General features: G+C 38.2%; 1 protein-coding gene across 1 annotated transcript in view; it reads left to right on the forward strand.

Moving 5' to 3' along the window:
• Nucleotides 1-19366, forward strand: part of rcan3 (regulator of calcineurin 3) — a 110886-nt gene that overhangs the window by 4259 nt on the left and 87261 nt on the right. The window contains exon 2 of the mRNA XM_039739704.1: nt 4640-4895. Within this exon, the coding sequence (XP_039595638.1) occupies nt 4701-4895 (195 nt within the window). The 5' untranslated portion in view covers nt 4640-4700. The remainder of the gene's footprint in view (nt 1-4639; nt 4896-19366) is intronic.

The raw sequence follows: 19366 nt of genomic DNA on the forward strand, positions 1-19366 counted from the left end.
GCCTAACTATTAGGGACCTGTGCACACAGACTCAAAGGTGCGCCTGTTCAAGACTGACTTGAGTGAACTGAAAACCTGTGTTGTCAATGATTTTGGGTTTTATATTTGTAATTCATTTTAATCACTTTGTAGAGATCTTCCGTACTTTGACATTAAAAAGTCTTTTTCTTTTCATCATTGTCCAAAAAATCCAAATTAAATCCACTGTGATTCAATGTTGACCAATAATAAAATGTGAAGACCCCCAAGAGGTGACTACTTTTCATGGGCCCTGTAGATTTAAATGCTAAGTAAAGTGAAAGCCTGCCAACTAAATCTATTGACTATGAACGCTCTGAATTGGACCAGCAACACCTGCAGGTTAGAAACGAACAGCTTTGAGGTGAAAAAGGACAAGCGACAATAACACGGAAAGAAAACTACGCATCCTGTAGCAACGCTAACTAGCATGTGGACAGGTCAGAACAGGGCCAGCAAACAATTTTAAAAATGATTTTCATGCATGTATGCCATTTGTGGACGGAGAACATGTAGCCTTCCTTGGGGGCTTTTTTGCACGTAGCATGGTCCCAACTCGGCACAGAGAGAAGATGAAGATTTTCAAATGACTGTGGATATCTTTAAGGGAGGAAATTGACTTTTAACTGGACTTTTGAATACAGGCGTTAATCTTCAAGCCCCGTCACTAAACTATAAACCTCAGGCTGCCCACACACACACCCAGGGGTATAGAGAACACTGCAGGGCCAATTGGTTTCAGCGGGAAACTGCAGTCAATTTTGCATGCCACAGTACATTTATGGCTGTAAAGCAAAAAAATGGGAATATTGTGAAGGGGGGGGATTCTTTTCTATACCCACTGTAATTACATTAAGCATACTGTAGAAAATTGGCAAACAATTGTTAGAAAGACAAGTTGAGAGTTGCCATAAACATTTTACTAATAAGTTCAGTTACAGAGGGAAGTTTATTACTTTGTTTGCACAACATCTGGTGGGCTGTGCCCTTGTAGGCCTTTAATGTAGAAACACCACTGCTAATTGTTGCTTCTTAGCCCCATTAGTTAAATGCTGATGGACCAGAAAAGAAAGTAAGGGTTGGCCTAATTTGTATTCAGACAATTTGCTTTAAATTTTTAAATGACAGAAGTGCCATGCAATAAATAGCAATTGTTTAAAGCCCACTGGACTGCCTTAAAATGATGTATTAATAAACGATTTCATTGCTGCATATCTTATCACTTTTGGTGTAACATGGTAGCCAAGTTAGCCACGTTCAGTGTTCAAGTCAAACTATTTCTGGTAGTCGGTGATTTGTGTGTGCTCCTGCCTAACAGCACCAGGGGCCTGGGTGCAAGTCTCGGACCAGTCACAGTCTGTAGAATGTATGTTGTCTGCTGGGGTCCGTATGTGTAATCTGATTTTATTCAAAACATGTCTGTATTGGGTTAATCGCTGACCCAGTATGAGTGAGTGAGTGAGTGCGCCACGTTCCAAAGATCTACATTCTAGATCAGTCATTGTTTCTAAACTGGCACAGTATTGGTCCTGCAGTGGTTCAAGGTTTGTTCCTGCCTGGGGTCCAATGGGGTCCTGAGTGCTGTGTCCCTTTAATGAAGAGAAAAAGAACAGGAAAAAAAAATGTAAACGCAGTGAATATCATTTGCCACTTCAAGTATTGTCTCCTAGCTTTTCATTTATTCAGTTTGTCAATGCAGATGTTGCTCTTCAGTAGCTCCGTTATCTCTGAGGAGCCGGCATCCCATCTTGAGTTGGTTCACTTCTTGCATGTGATGCTGCTGGTATTGACCATGTCGTGTTATAATGCTGCAATGAGCAAACATGGGTCCAAAAAATAGCGGAGCAGATGAATAGTCACTTCTGGTGTAAAAAGAAGCGTGACCAAAATAGTTAGAGATCAGAGAAATATGGACTCCACAAATCAAGAACTATGTCACCAGCTTATTAGAAGCCACATCTTCTTGTTAAGGCTCCAAATTCAATTCTTATCAAATATACAGCCTTGGACTTAAGTCAAGTACTTTCAGTGCTAGTTGTACAGTCTACCTGGCGTGTGTCTAATCTCCACAGAGAGGTCATCAAAACACGCCTGAGGATGTGAGAGTGATGTCTTTTCTGTTTCTAGATGATGTTGTCCTCGTAATCTGGAGTCTAATGTAGTTAAGGAGAGGGTTAGCGTCTCTGAATCTGAAGGTATACTGTAGACCTGCTCTGTCAAAGTGATTAGGAAGCAGCTACCCCAAGCAGACAACTCTAAGGACCTCGGAGCTTTGTCCCCAAGTGAGATTGTGGCAAACGAAGGAAATGCCAGGTGGTCCGGGGCATCTCATGAGGGTTGAAGACAACATTTTCTGCCTAATTGTTCAGTATAGATCTTTGTTCTCCCACGATGGCACAATCTCTGTGTTAATCTTGGACAGCCTTGGTTTTGAGAAATTTAACATCTGTATTTTTTGGACTTTTATTTATGTGCATTTAGTTGTAGTGTTTAATATTATTTGGTCTAAATCAGGCACTGCATCTATGGACACTTTCTCATTAGTCTGGTGATGTTGTTTATGGGCCAACTGATGACATGTCAGACAATGTTACATAAGAGTGAGAGATTGCGTAAAATTATTTTAAAAAGTAAAATTGAGACACTTTTGAAGAAGAAATAAAGCACAGTTCTCGTTTTAGTATTTAAGGTTTGATCTAGACAGCTTGGTAACGTCTTCTGCTTTTACCCTATCACAAACATTTCGGTGATAAATTGACCCCCGCATGCTTTATAAAGCTAATGGTTTCTTGCTTAAGTGTTGGTGCTTAAACATCTGCCAACTGGGACTAGTGATAACAATGGAGACACCCTTCTTGATAAATGTGACTAGTAACTGAAATGTTCAACTCTGGCAGCAAGTGGCAAAAAATGAGTTTCTGTAACTGAGTAAGAGGTTCAGTAATCCATTTCAGCTCGTGGGGAAATTGGAAATTAAGGTTAAAGCTGTCTCTCACTTCCAGTTAAGACAATAAAATGACATCAAAAATTCAGAATCAATGTCTCCATGATGGGACAGTAAACTTTGTGAGCTGGAATGTTAAAGGCCTGAATCACAAATTAAAGAAAAAGAAAGTATTCTCTCGCCTAACAGGTTTAAATGCTAAAATAGTATTTTTACAGGAGACCCACTTACAAAGCAAAGATCAGTTCCGGCTGCAAAAGGACTGGACTGGCCAAATACTCCATTCCAGCTTTACAAAGAAAACTAGAGGAGTGGGAATTCTCATACATACTACGTCTGATATCACAAATGAGACTGTTCTATGTGATCCTGAAGGGAGATATGTGATGGTCATGGGTAACTTATTTAATTGTAAAGTGATTTTGATAAATGTTTATGCACCTAATATCGATGATAAGGAATTCATGCAAAATGTATTTGCATCCATTCCCAATATGAACACTCATACAATTATAATGGCTTGGGACTTTATTTGTGTTTTAAACCCACTCTTAGATAGGACACCTGTCACAGGGGGGATGACATCTAACACTGCAAAGACAATTACAAACTTTTTAACTGACCACAATTTATCGGACCCCTGGAGGTTTCTAAACCCAAACACAAGAACATATTCTTTCTACTCACCAGTGCATCATTGCTACTCAAGAATTGATTATTTCTTTATAGATAATAATTTCTTTCCTACGATTAAATCTTGCAAGTACAACGCTATTGTTATCTCCGACCATGTACCTCTGATCTTGGAGCTAAAATCATTAGGCCCCACAAACTCACCTCGCAGATGGCGTCTTAACCCACTTCTATTAGCAGACGAGAACTGTACAGAATTTATATCCAAACAAATCAGCTTCTTCCTAGAGACAAATAGCGGTGGGGTTAAGTTGTTTTCATCCTTATTTTTTTTTTTGTAAAAATTGATCTACTGTATTTGTATGGAATGATTACAATAATATTAATAAAATAAAAAAAAATATAATCCATTGCAGCTTCGGAACCAAGTTGATGGTCCTTCTAATCGGGAAGATCAAGTTAGCGTAGTTTAGTAATGCCCCCCAAACGGGATAAAAACTAGATGGGGAGCCCTAGGGAAAAAAGACAATGTGTGCTGAGGGTTCAAATCAAAAGAGGCTGAAAGCTGTTTTTAGTTTACCATAGAGAGCTTGTTAGCTCAATGAACTTAACCAGCATAGCGACTATTAGAAACTGGAGATTAAAAGAGCAGAGTTAGACAGTGAAATAAATCAGAAAACACTTTACACAGAACTGCAACTGAGAGGTGAGATGGCAGAAAGAGAGATCTCATCAAAAATTAATCAAAGGACTGCAAGGGTACAGTATGTTGTAATGTACATGGTGGGGGTATCACTGAAAAAGGCGATCAGTAAATATGACGGGGGGGAAGGCTCTATAAAATAACAAGTGAACCAATCAACTGAAATTCGTAATATGAAGGGTGAAAACCGTTTGGAATGTTGACCTTAAAGAAGTCCTAAGACCTGTGCAAGCAGAACACGCCAGAATATGGGGGCCAGAGTGTGATTATTAGAGAACTGGTGAATAAAGTTAAAAATAAAAAAAAAAGTAACATTTCTTGTAAACTGATTTTTATCTTAGCTTTTTTGGATTATCTCTGTTGGCGTAACTTCCCTCTCTTCATCTGGCACCAGTCAGCATCATGCTAAGGGATGGAGCTAAAACTTGGAGCGATGGACAGTCTGATGCCTACAACAGTGACCCAGAGGATGAGGAAGAGATGATCTTTAGTGAAAATGAAGAGGACGTGGAAGAGATGATGGACCTCAGTGATCTGCCTGCCTCTCTGTTTGCCTGCAGCGTTCATGAATGTGTTTTTGAAGATACACATCACCAGGTGAGTTGCACTACCATCCATCTTGTGTTTTCTGGTCATTCATTTTCATTATTCACTGCAGAATTGTGTGCTGTTGTAACAACTGGAGCTGCTATAGTCCTGTTTTCTCCAATCTGTTTTTAATGGTAAGGTGGTCACTGTGTTGTTACTAATATACAAAAGTTACCCACAACGTTTTACAATAGACTTATTTTAATAGCTAGCAGTTATTTAAGAATTGCTTAAACATGTACATAGCACAACTAGATCTATTTGCTCTATCTTCATTTTTATATGTAATCTTTGTCAACCTGAATAGTCCTACACCAGTGAAAGGAACATGTATTCTCTTCTTCTACACTGTCACTTGTTCAGAGGGGTCCACCATCTGTCATTTTGGTCCCTAGCTTCATCACTGGTGACACTTCATGACTTCCTTAGCCCTGTAATGGGAGAGCAAACCTGAACACATCTTTGTTTCAACACAGTTTTGAGGCTGACAGATAGCCTTTATGTAATCCAACATGTCCACAATTTTCAAATAATAGAAGTAGGACATTTAACCACAAAATAAATTGCATGCATTTCCTATCAATTTTAACTAAACTGTAGAAAGGGTTGCAGAATTTTTTGACAACCCACATCGCGTTCAGCCACCTGCATCAGGAAGCAAAACTGCATTAAACAAGAACAGAATTTAAGCTTCAGATAATTTGCTTTCCTACAATCCCTCTTTTTGGTGTTTAATGACATGTATGTACGGTCTATGTTTTTAGATTTTATGGAAAAAGAAAGAGCTTTTTTTTTGTCTATGAGAACAACACAATACACAGTTTGCAGTTGATTTTTTACGCACTTGCTAAAAAAAAATCTTTTCCATTAGTGATTAAAGCATACTGTAATGATGCATAACTAGACTAGAGCAGCACAGATTAATAGCTTAAGGCTGTCTCTTGGGTGGATGTACGTTTTCTTTTGCTCGTATTTCTCCAGTAATTGTTCAGTGAGCATTCCTGACCTCCCTGAGTTATTGAAGCTTACTTGTCCCCGTCCTGAGTATCGCATTGTTTTCTTATCTTGTTCTTGACCGCCGTCAGATCTTCTTAACTATGTCATGGGCCTTCCCTTACACTGTTGAAGTCTTTGATCCACAGATGGTCATGATGCTTATTTAACTTTCCAAATTAAACTGTTCAATCTATAAACACAAGCTTCACTAAACACTTGGGTTGTGTGATTTTGAATTTGTTAAACAAAGCAGTCAGATGAGTTGACTGAGGCCAAATATAAAGTGAACTGGAGCTGATTAAATGTCATTCTTGCCATGCTTGTTAATAAAATATGTAATGAGAAACTGGTCGTTACTTCTTAAAAGAGAGAAAAATGAAACCATTTTTTGCCAAAATTCATCTGCTGGCATGATAATAGAAACACAGTTAATAACTGATGCATCTTACTAGTGGAGTTTAAAGTTTTACATATTCAAAATTATTTTAAAGTATCTTGAAATAGCTTTTTGTTTTTTTTTTTTTTGTTTTTTTTTACAATATCTAATTCATTTGGAGATATCTGAAGCACACTTTAAAATTTCTCCAAACCACTGTGTGTAAAATGTTTTTAATTCAAGTTTTTTAATGTTTTAAGCAATCACAAAATCCATAGTATGATGAAACATGATGAGAATTACTTTAATGTCTTGCTGAAATTCATTTAAGATATCCTCTAATAGGATGGTTAGACGTGTTATTCAGACTTCCGGTCTCATTTCTGGTTATCTTGACAAATGCCTATAGATGAATGTGTCTTGGTTTCCTTTCCCAACACATCCAGATTGTCTCAGGTTCCTCATCAGCAGAAATAACCATACTTTCTATGAAAACAAATTCCCATGAGGAACGTCTGTCCCTGACTGAGTGCAGGAGGATGGCCATTTGAACCCTGTTCTTCTTTCCACTAGCTCACTGCCATCACAACCCTAATGCACCCTGCTGTGGCATCTCAAAAATACAGTTTTCCAGTTTGAAGTACATGCGAAATAGGAAGCTGCTGAAGATTTTGTAAATACAATTTAGGTATCATGCATTCCTTCTTAAAATGAATTCCAGAGATCTCATTGTGCACTAAAAAACTTTTGGAATATCTCAGTCATTAAGAATTACCTAAAAATGCTTTGAAATCTCTTCAGCTTTTTTTTTTTCTTCTTTTCTAGTACCTCCAAACTCGCCAGTATAAGAAAACTCCACAATTGATATATCATTTACATTGTCTCGATATCTAGTTGTGCAAGATATCAAGCTTTTTGGGGTTCCTCCTGCTTTTGGCCCACTCATTTTTAGGCAATTCTTAGACCGGTCATTGTGCACCCTTATAAGAAAGAGTAAACCAATAGGTGTCTTCAAAAAATAATGATCAGAAGGACTTGACGTTGTTTATGCCAGATCAACCAACTCCAGGCTTTCACACTTTAATGGGAAATGAGGGATCAAAGCTACTAATTTTCAGATATCTTTGAATAAAGGGATATCAGTAATATAGGATGTGGAGTGTTATTTTATGCTGTTGCGAGGTTGCTGATCACAAATATGATAATGTTTTTGATAGTTGATTTTTTTTTTACTGGCTGTTCTAGCCCCTTAAGAGTCACTCCTAGAAGGTCACAAATGACACATTTCAAACATAAGCATGTGGGGTATCAGTTCAGACTACTTCACGGTCAATGATTACTAAAATGATTTTGATCCTATATGGACCTTTATCAGAGGGTGAAAAAATGGCGAATTTCTATTACAGTCGAGAATCTTTATACTTTTAATATTTAGTTTGAAGCATACATTTTAATATTTCAAATATTTAATGCAACTATTCTTGTTTATTTTGTTCTCCTACCTAATTCCATTTCTTGTGAATGTCCCATATTGGGAAGGCTTACGCTAATTCAGAGTTTTTTTCAATTTAGATCTCCTAATTAAAATATCTTAAAATATATTCCTTTTAATTTCAGGATACCTTAAAATGGTTACCATTGTAGTTTAAAGTAATTTTTTTAAAGAATAATGTAACACAAACCGATTGGAACCTATCCCAAAATTTTGTTATCCTGTACTTGTTTTAATATATGAGACTAGGGGGTTCGCTCCCTGCTCGTTTCGTTTGCCCACTCCCCCAGCCTGCGCTACGCGCCTGCCACTTCACATCTCTGTCGCTCGTGTTGTGAAAAGGGGGGCTGAATGCACCCCAATGAAACGCAGTCGCTCCTCCGAAACCCCCTCTTAAATGGTGATACAATGGGAAACAAATAGTTTTTTTTTTTTTATAACAACATTTATTTATATAGCACATTTTCATACAAACAGTAGCTCAAAGTGCTTTACATAATAAAGAATAGAAAAAGAAAAGAGACAATAAGAAAATAAAAAACATTAATTAACATAGAATAAGAGTAAGGTCCAATGGCCAGAATGGACAGAAAAAACAAAAAAAAAAACTCCAGACGGCTGGAGAAAAAAATAAAATCTGTAGGGATTCCAGACCATTAGACTGCACAGTTACCCCCTCTTTGCTTGATCAGCTGCTGGATTGCTGCTGGTGCCGTGCTGCACGATCTGCACTTCGCCTGCACTTCAAACATTTAAAAGCCTGTACAGTAGCTATCCAATAGTATTTAAATTTCAATTTAGTAATAGTAACTAAATTACAGTGCTGGAAAGTGTAGCTGTCACTTTAACCTACAGTTTTCAAAATTGGAAATGGGGAACTTTAAAACTAGCAGGGTTTGATTTTTTTTTTTAACACAATACAGGTGCCGGTCATAAAATTAGAATATTATGACAAAGTTGATTTATTTCAGTAATTCCATTCAAAAAGTGAAACTTGTGTATTAGATTCATTCATTACACACAGACTGATGTATTTTAAATGTTTATTTCTATTAATTTTGATGATAACTGACAACAAATGAAAGTCCCAAATTCAGTATCTCGGAAAATTAGAATATTGTGAAAAGGTTCAATATTGAAGACACCTGGTGCCACACTCTAATCAATTAACTCAAAGCACCTGCAAAAGCCTTTAAATGGTCTCTCAGTCTAGTTCTGTAGGCTACACAATCATGGGGAAGACTGCTGACTTGAAAGTTGTCCAAAAGACGACCATTGACACCTTGCACAAGGAGGGCAAGACACAAAAGGTCATTGCTAAAGAGGCTGGCTGTTCACAGAGCTCTGTGTCCAAGCACATTAATAGAGAGGCAAGGGGAAGGACAAGATGAGGTTGAAAAAAAGCATACAAGCAATAGGGATAACTGCACCCTGGGGAGGACTGTGAAACAAAACCCATTCAAAACTGTGGGGCAGATTCACAAAGAGTGGACTGCACCTGGAGTCAGTGCTTCAAGAACCACCACACACAGACGTATGCAAGACATGGGTTTCAGCTGTCGCATTCCTTGTGTCAAGCCACTCTTGAACAAGAGACAGCGCCAGAAGCGCCTCTGGACTGGACTGCTGCTGAGTGGTCCAAAGTTATGTTCTCTGATGAAAGTAAATTTTGCATTTCCTTTGGAAATCAAGGCCCCAGAGTCTGGAGGAAGAGAGGAGAGGCACAGAATCCACGTTGCTTGAGGTCCAGTGTAAAGTTTCCACAGTCAGTGATGGTGTGGGGTGCCATGTCATCTGCTGGTGTTGGTCCATTGTGTTTTCTGAGGTCCAAGGTCAGCGCAGCTGTCTACCAGGAAGTTTTAGAGCACTTCATGCTTCCTGCTGCTGACGAACTTTATGGAGATGCAGATTTCATTTTCCAACAGGACCTGGCACCTGCACACAGTGCCAAAGCTACCAGTACCTGGTTTAAGGACCATGGTATCCCTGTTCTTGATTGGCCAGCAAACTCGCCTGTCCTTAACCCCATAGAAAATCTATGGGGTATTGTGAAGAGGAAGATGCAATACGTCAGACCCAACAATTCAGAAGAGCCGAAGGCCACTATCAGAGCAACATGGGCTCTCATAACACCTGAGCAGTGCCACAGACTGATCAACTCCATGCCACGCCGCATTGCTGCAGTAATCCAGGCCAAAGGAGCCCCAACTAAATATTGAGTGCTCTACATGCTCATACTTTTCATGTTCATACCTTTCAGTTGGCCAACAATTCTAAAAAAACCTTTTTTTACATTGGTCTTCATTGATATTCTAATTTTCTGAGATGCTGAATTTGGGATTTTCATTAGTTGTCAGTTATAATCGTCAAAATTAAAAGAAATAAACATTTGAAATACATCAGTCTGTGTGTAATGAATGAACCCAATATACAAGTTTCACTTTTTGAATGGAATTACTGAAATAAATCAACTTTGTCATGATATTAATTTTATGACCGGCACCTGTATATAAACTAGCACAAGGAAAAGTAATAGAAGAAGGAAAGACTTTATGTCTATGAGCAAATGTTGGGATTTCAACACACGGGAGCATAAATGAGGCTAAAATACAAGACAACAGAGTAGTTTAAAAACCAAAACTCTCCAAAATCAAATATTAGCAACCACGGTCTGTTTTGCAAATGCTGCTTAAAAACAGAAAACCATGAGTGAGTGCGCCATACGTGCTGTCAAGGAACATGGAGTTACCACTGCAAAATGGGAGAGTAGCTAAAGCCATAGTATGTGGCATGTGGGTCTTCGCACTGGATGGAAGATTGTTTTGAGATGTGTTAATTTCTGCTTGAGATACATCAAAGTGAAGTTTAGATATCTAAAATCAAACAAGAATTTATCTTTATATAATACAAATTATTATTTTGTAAATTGTATTTACAATTAGTAAGATACTAGCGGAATACACGCGCTTCGCAGCGGAGAAGTAGTGTGTTAAAGAAGTTATGAAAAAGAAAAGGAAAAATTTTAAAAATAATGTAACATGATTGTTAATGTAATTGTTTTTTCATTGATATGAGTGTTGTTCTCATATATATATATATATATATATATAATATATATATATAATATATATATATATATATATAATATATATAATATATATATTATATATGTATATATATATATATATATATATATATATATATATATATATATATATATATATATATATATATATATATATATATACACAAACATACACAGAGGTATATGTAGGTGTCTATATGTGTGTGTATAGCTTTGGTCACTGAGTGCAAGGGAAAAATAATAAAATATAGTCTATAAGTTATTAAACAGTAAAACATTAACGTTTTAAGAAGTACAGGTACATTGAGCACTACTGGAGTGGTTTGGTAAACTACATTTTAAAGACTGTGTAACACAACAGGTAAGTAACTAACAGCAGCTAAAATGTATATGGATCATCTCTCGGTAGTAGATCCCTTTTGAAAGGCGCTACACGACGGCTGTGGTATAGAAATTACATTTTCTATGTGAACGCTCAAATTTGTGCCTCTGGTAATGTGCCTTATCGGCATTACCAGCAATTAAAGAAAATTAGTTTTGTGTCCTCTGCAGTGTTAAGAGAAAAAGGCTTTGGTTTGGGATAAAAAAAAAGTTGTAAAGAAAGGAAAGTTGCTTTTTTCTTTTATATAGTATAGAGAGATGTGTTCGCTGACGCTATGATCGCCTTTTGGGGACAGTCGCGTGGGTCTTGTGTAGACTGGTGAGACGCCCCGCCATTAATCGGCTGTGATGGCACTGTCAGTCCTCCACTCGTGTGCGTGTCTTCATAATCCGAGCTGAGGACCTCATAATCGTGATACGCAAAAGAAAGTGTGAATCGCCTTAATATTATTTTGCAGCGTGTAGAAAAGGGGTCCCGTGTTTGCACTTGTCTGGGCTATAGCTCAGGGGAGGATGAAAAAATTAAAAGTGCTCACTTTGACTTAAGGCAGAAGTGCAGTCAGCGTCTCAAAGGCCGGCACAGCTATGCACGCGCTGGCTGCTCGACTTTGCTGGGCAGGAGACCCCAGTTTTGCAGACACGCTCATGATATCAAAAGTCTCAGCGCTCTTTGGAGGTCATTCATATATTATATATATAGCAAAATACCCGCTACTACAGCGAGAAGTAGTGTGTTAAAGAAGTAATGAAAAGAAAAGGAAACATTTTAATAATAACGTAACATGATTGACATTGTCATGAGTGTTGCTGTCATATATATGCCTGCCTAAATAAGTCACCCTCGCTTTGCTCTTACTTTTTACCGCTCATTTAATCATGGCTAGTAGCGGAAAAATTATAAAATGGAAGGAGGATGGCTTTACCAAAACAATTATTGATGGCTTAATCGATTATTCATAAAGCTTGAATTGGTGATGTTTTTCTGTGTTAACCTCATATTTTTCAGACTTCTTCTCAAACTAAGGTGGTGCGAGGGTAAAATGAATCGGGATGCGCTTGATCAATGTAATCGTGTACCAGGAAATCATGCATTGACAAAAGCTCCCTTTGCTTGTAATGCAAAGTGTGATTAAATGCATTATTTTTAATGCGTTATGGAGCACATGCATTGAAGCTTCTCAGCTGTGCTTGTGCTAAGAAAAGGAAAGATTTTAAAAATAACGTAACACGATTGTCAATGTAACCTTTTGTAAGTAGTGCCTGGAGGATTCAGTGTGGAGAAACTCTAGAGAGAGCGTGTGTATTAACTTGTGGATTTTTCTGTGAGTATTTGGTGGCAGTCTGACGGTTGCTTCGAAGACGGCGTTAGCTGAGCTCAGCTCAGAGCGAAATGAGGTAAATGGGAGGGGAGATGATGACGGACTCCCCACCGCCTTTAACTGTCAATCCCCACAAACACAGTCTCGGAATTTGCATAAGCACACCCCTTCACCTACAATTTTAACTTAGTTACAAAGTGATCAAAACTCTCGCTTATATCCTCGTCCTCTCATTAAACTTGTATGCCGCATTACCCGTGGGCATGAGAAACGCCAGCGGCAGCCTGTCTATGAACTTAATTTAAAGTTTAGGTTTACACCTTGCTTTCTTTCCAAAGTAGCAGCACTCATAATTATGGTAGTATATGTCACTCGCTCACTTCTTATTGTTTCGCTGTCTTCTCAATTATATAATGCATGTTTTCTTCAGCGCTTTTTGGAGGTCTTCCTGGTTTTCTACACACTGCGTTGACAGTCAGTTCATGTGATTACGTGGGAGGCGTGATGATGTCACACAAAACTCCCCCACGCTTCCAGCTCAACTCCATTACAGTTAATGGAGAAAAATACCTTCCAGTTATGACCCTTATGCGTAGAATTTCGAAATGAAACCTGCCCAACTTTTGTAAGTAAGCTGTAAGGAATGAGCCTGCCAAATTTCAGCCTTCTACCTACACGGGAAGTTGGAGAATTAGTGGTGAGTCAGTGAGTCAGTCAGTCAGTCAGTGAGGGCTTTGCCTTTTATTAGTATAGATAACAGTGGTCAGAAACACTATACCATAAAGATCACATTACAAAAAGTAAAACACACTATAATCAAAAATACACCCAGTGCTCACCTGTAAAGGTTATCTACCCAACAAATGGAAAATCAGTAAACATAAGTTTTCGTTTATTTTTGTATTCAGTGGCTCTCCCTACTTGTCCAATGCCTACTCCAGGATGGCAATCGATGAACACCACTGACAAGATTCCATAAAAATCAAAAAGATGTATTGGATCATACAATAGTAAATGGTTAAAGCCTCCTGCAGTTTAGAACTATATGTACAAAAAGCTCATTATACAAAATTACTCATATAAAATAAAAACCACAGATAAAATCAGAACAGAAGCCAAGACCTGACAGATTAGTTTAGAATAACACTGATACATTCTTACCAAAGAAAATTTGATATTTTCTGGACTTAGATAAATATGTCTTATTCCCATTGAGCTGTGGAAGTACATTTCGATTCTTCCAGTTAAGCACAATTAGCAGACACACTAAGATTGTAGTTTAGCAAATCACAATAAGTTTATCTCTGCATTAACTTACACATTTGCTGTTGCATCAAGCAGTGCAATTTGAAGAAAGGAATAATTGTAAATCCAGTCCTGTTTGATATAAAAGTGAAAACCTTCACCAAAAATGGTTTTATTACACAGCAATTGCAAAGCATTGTGTATTAATACAAAAGGTTTCTTTTTCCCAGCATGGCCTAAAATCACATAGAGGTACACACCATGACATTAATTGATTAAGTCTAGAAATAACTGCAACTATACCCCTCATTCTTAGCCAAAATATATTCTAGTGTGGATGCTGATGGGAGATTAGGGCAGTTAGGCAGTTTCCTCTTAACAAGGTATTTGACTTTTAAATATAGAAAGCTAGGTAGGTGTAGCAGGAATTACATTTTTAAGACATAGTTGAAAAAACGTTTTGAACACATTATTAATACAGCGATATCTAAAGGTCTCGATAACTAATGACTTCCATAAATTAAAGTCTATGTAAGTTACAGAGTGCTCAAGTATAAAATGATCATGCACTGGATCTACAGAGAACATCATCTATGCCTTGAAAGGGAAGACTGGTATTATGTTTCTCTTAATTCTTTCCTAAGTTACCCTCTGGTTCAAGGAGTAAGAACAATAACATTTAGTATAAAGTAAAGAAACTCCAAGAAAAAGGGAGTATACAAGTCATCTAATTTAGTGTTACTAAGTACCAGAACCGGACAGGCACCCTCGCCAGCTTCAAAGGAAGTGGATGACTTATGGACTGCTAAGCATTTCTGGCTTTGTTCTTGAATGGTTGTTAGCAACATACATATACAAAACAAAAGGAGATCATTCAGGCCATCTGGTTCATTTGGGTATCTAATAACTTCAGTTGTCACATATATCATCTAGTTGCTTCTTTACGGAGTCTGGGTGCTTATTCAAACCATTAAATAGACACATTTTATTCAAAGGGCCATTACTTTGTTTCATAAAGGAGTGCTTCCTGCTGTCTGCCTTGCCTTTACTTTGTGTATGTGTTCTCCTGTGTTTGCTTTGCTTTTAGTGCTGTCTAACTAGAACGATGTTGCTGTATCCCGTCTCTTCAGCCTTCTGTCAGAAAAGGTGTGCCTGCTTGACTTCATAAATAAGACAACGTTATTTGTCTCCCACTACAGGGACCCTCATTTTTTTTATGGTGTAACAGGATGGCTTGTTGCTGAGTGTATAAATAGAACGGCCTAGTTTAAAAGCAATGCATCTTAGGCAAACGACCAAGCCGAGCACCACGCTGCTCTGCTTCTGATCGTTTTGGCCAGTGCTAGTGGTAGCTTATTACTGAGCCGAGTAAAATTCATAGCACATTTTTTTCCATTTAAGTCTCTCACCTTGGTAAGTCAAGTGTGAGATAAGTGTTGCCTTTTTCTGATTTCTTGTTTCCAAGCATGACTGCTTGCTAGTAGCTGACACATACCTTATTTATTTTGTTGTTGTTTTTTTTACTGTTTGATTTAATAGAAGCTCTTACAGTAGTGGCGGGAGCAAACATTTACCAGCAGTCTGGTAGTTTTGAATCCTAGTGACATAATTGCCTAACCCAGTTAAAAGAAGCATGGTAGACTTTATGTGTTGTTAGTGTGGTGTAGGCAGCACAGAGGATGCAGCCATTTGTATCAAGGGTTACTCATATCCTATTTGGTAATAATTTCAAGGAAGCTTTGTGTCGCGTGTTCTGGTGTTTGTGACGCTCGCATGGAAAATGTGTCTTGTCTAACAATGGAAGGAAGCACATGCTTTAATGAGCAATTGGTTCAAGAAAAAAAACACAATGTAGGAAGAATCCAGATAAACAAGAAGCAAAACATATCAAGCTTACATAACTCCATTTCAGAGTTTTAAAAGGTTTTTGTTTATCCACAGGCATAAAACATCAGGCTTTTGCTCCATTAAGGTACAGGAAGCAATAGCCTAACCTGATTGGAGCAGAAGACAATGTATTTATTTCTGCATTTTCACTTGGAATCAAACAATTGTGTCTCTTTAGATTTGTTTCTATTGTTCCACGTATTTTCATTGAAATATATGCCATACAGGTAAATTTTGTTCATTTTTTTTGTTCTGAAAAAAATTGTACTTTATTGGGAGAACTTATTATATTACTAGAACATTATAGTCCTTCAAATCTAATTTATTCATTAAATACAGTGGTGTGAAAAACTGTTTGCCCCCTTCCTGATTTCTTATTCTTTTGCATATTTGACACACAAAATGTTTCTGATCATCAAACACATTTAACCATTAGTCAAATATAAAACAAGTAAACACAAAATGCAGTTTTTAAATGATGGTTTTTATTATTTAGGGAGAAAAAAAATCCAAACCTACATGGCCCTGTGTGAAAAGTAATTGCCCCTTGTTCAAAAATAACCTAACTGTGGTGTATCACACCTGAGTTCAATTTCCTGATTACTGCCACACCTGTTTCAATCAAGAAATCACTTAAATAGGAGCTGCCTGACACAGAGAAGTAGACCAAAAGCACCTCAAAAGCTAGACATCATGCCAAGATCCAAAGAAATTCAGGAACAAATGAGAACAGAAGTAATTGAGATCTATCAGTCTGGTAAAGGTTATAAAGCCATTTCTAAAGCTTTGGGACTCCAGCGAACCACAGTGAGAGTCATTATCCACAAATGGCAAAAACATGGAACAGTGGTGAACCTTCCCAGGAGTGGCCGGCCGACCAAAATTACCCCAAGAGCGCAGAGATGACTCATCCAAGAGGTCACAAAAGACCCCAGGACAACATCTAAAGAACTGCAGGCCTCACTTGCCTCAATTAAGGTCAGTGTTCACGACTCCACCATAAGAAAGAGACTGGGCAAAAACGGCCTGCATGGCAGATTTCCAAGACGCAAACCACTGTTAAGCAAAAGAACATTAGGGCTCATCTCAATTTTGCTAAGAAACATCTCAATGATTGCCAAGACTTTTGGGAAAATACCTTGTGGACTGATGAGACAAAAGTTGAAGTTTTTGGAAGGCAAATGTCCCGTTACATCTGGCGTAAAAGGAACACAGCATTTCAGAAAAAGAACATCATACCAACAGTAAAATATGGTGGTGGTAGTGTGATGGTCTGGGGTTGTTTTGCTGCTTCAGGACCTGGAAGGCTTGCTGTGATAGATGGAACCATGAATTCTACTGTCTACCAAAAATCCTGAAGGAGAATGTCCGGCCATCTGTTCGCCAACTCAAGCTGAAGCGATCTTGGGTGCTGCAACAGGACAATGACCCAAAACACACCAGCAAATCCACCTCTGAATGGCTGAAGAAAAACAAAATGAAGACTTTGGAGTGGCCTATTCAAAGTCCTGACCTGAATCCAATTGAGATGCTATGGCATGACCTTAAAAGGCGGTTCATGCTAGAAAACCCTCAAATAAAGCTGAATTACAACAATTCTGCAAAGATGAGTTGGCCAAAATTCCTCCAGAGCGCTGTAACAGACTCATTGCAAGTTATCGCAAACGCTTGATTGCAGTTATTGCTGCTAAGGGTGGCCCAACCAGTTATTAGGTTCAGGGGCAATTACTTTTTCACACAGGGCCATGTAGGTTTGGATTTTTTTCTCCCTAAATAATAAAACCATCATTTAAAACTGCATTTTGTGTTTACTTGTGTTATATTTGACTAATGGTTAAATGTGTTTGATGATCAGAAACATTTTGTGTGACAAACATGCAAAAGAATAAGAAATCAGGAAGGGGGCAAATAGTTTTTAACACTACTGTAAAGGTGCATCTTAATATAAATGACTGAGGTCTATCCCAGCTGTGTCAGGCAGAAGGGAGGCACCCATCAGTTTGAGATGGAAGACACTAATCTGTTCTCGCACATTGCTAACATACATACAGTATCTTTCGAATATGGGAGTAATACGGTATATTGGAAGAAAACCAATGCAAACTCAGCAAAAACATTAAAACTTCACTGGGTGACCAGGTCCAGAATCAAGCCTATGTCTGTAAAGCTTTTGCTTGGCTACAGTTATGGATACTGCATGACAACAGCAAACTCGATTCAGGCCTCCTAGGGCTTTGAAATGGTGATACCAAACATTGGGTTACCTTGCTGTACAAGAATATAGTGGATGGAAATTAATACTTATACACCCATTTTCTGTAGGCTTTCTGTCCACTGCAGTGTCACAGGCGCAAGGAACTGGCACCAGACTGGTAAGAACAATGGATGTGGAACCACGCTGTTTCAGAACACACTAACGCTAACACCTACTATCTACAGTCATATGAAATGTTTGCGAACCCCTCTCAGCCTGCATAATAATTTGCTGTACTTTCAACAAAAACAATAACGGTGAGATGTCTTTTATTTTCTAGGAACATCGGAGTACTGGGGTGTTTTCCGAACAAAGATTTTTAGTGAAACAGTATTTAGTTGTATGAAATTAAATCAAATGTAAAAAAACTGACTGTGCAAATATGTGGGTCCCCTTGTAATTTTGCTGATTTGAATGCCTGTAACTGCTCAATGCTGATTACTTGCAACACCAAATTGGTTGGATTAGCTCGTTAAGCCTTGAACTTCATAGACAGGTGTGTCCAATCATGACAAGGTATTTAAGGTGGTCAGTTGCAAGTTGTGCTTCCCTTTGACTCTCCTCTGAAGAGTGACAGCATGGGATCCTCAAAGCAACTCTCAAATGATCTGAAAACAAAGATTGTTCAGTATCCTGGTTTAGGGGAAGGCTACAGAAAGCTTTCTCGGAGGTTTAAACTGTCAGTTTCAACTGTAAGGAATGTAATCAGGAAATGGAAGGCCACAGGCACAGTTGCTGTTAAACTCAGCAGGTCTGGCAGGCCAAGAAAAATACAGGAGCTGCATAAGTGCAGGATTGTGAGAATGGTTACAGACAATCCACAGGTCACCTCCAAAGACCTGCAAGAACATCTTGCTGCAGATAGTGTATCTGTACATCGTTCTACAATTCAGTGCAATTTGCACAAAGAACATCTGTATGGCAGGGTGATGAGAAAGAAGCCCTTTCTGCACTCACGCCACAAACAGAGTCGCTTGTTGTATGCAAATGCTCTTTTAGACAAACCAGATTCATTTTGGAACAAAGTGCTTTGGACTGATGAGACAAAAAATGAGTTATTTGGTCAGAACAACCCAATATTCAACCAGAATTCAACCCAATATCAACAAATTCTTCAGGATAATGTTCAAGCATCAGTCACAAAGTTGAAGATACGCAGGGGTTGGATATTCCAACTAGACAATGACCCAAAACACAGTTCAAACTCTACAAAGGCATTCATGCAGAGGGAGAAGTACAATGTTCTGGAATGGCCGTCACAGTCCCCTGACTTGAATATCATCAAAAATCTATGGGATGATTTGAAGCAGCCATCAAATTTAACAGAACTGGAAAGATTTTCTGGAAGAATGGTCAAAAATACCTCCATCCAGAATCCAGACACTCATCAAAGGCTATAGGAGACGTCTAGAGGCTGTTATATTTGCAAAACGAGGTTCACCTAA

This window comes from Polypterus senegalus, chromosome 17 (assembly GCF_016835505.1).
Source record: "Polypterus senegalus isolate Bchr_013 chromosome 17, ASM1683550v1, whole genome shotgun sequence".
In the NCBI taxonomy this organism is placed as follows: domain Eukaryota; kingdom Metazoa; phylum Chordata; class Cladistia; order Polypteriformes; family Polypteridae; genus Polypterus; species Polypterus senegalus.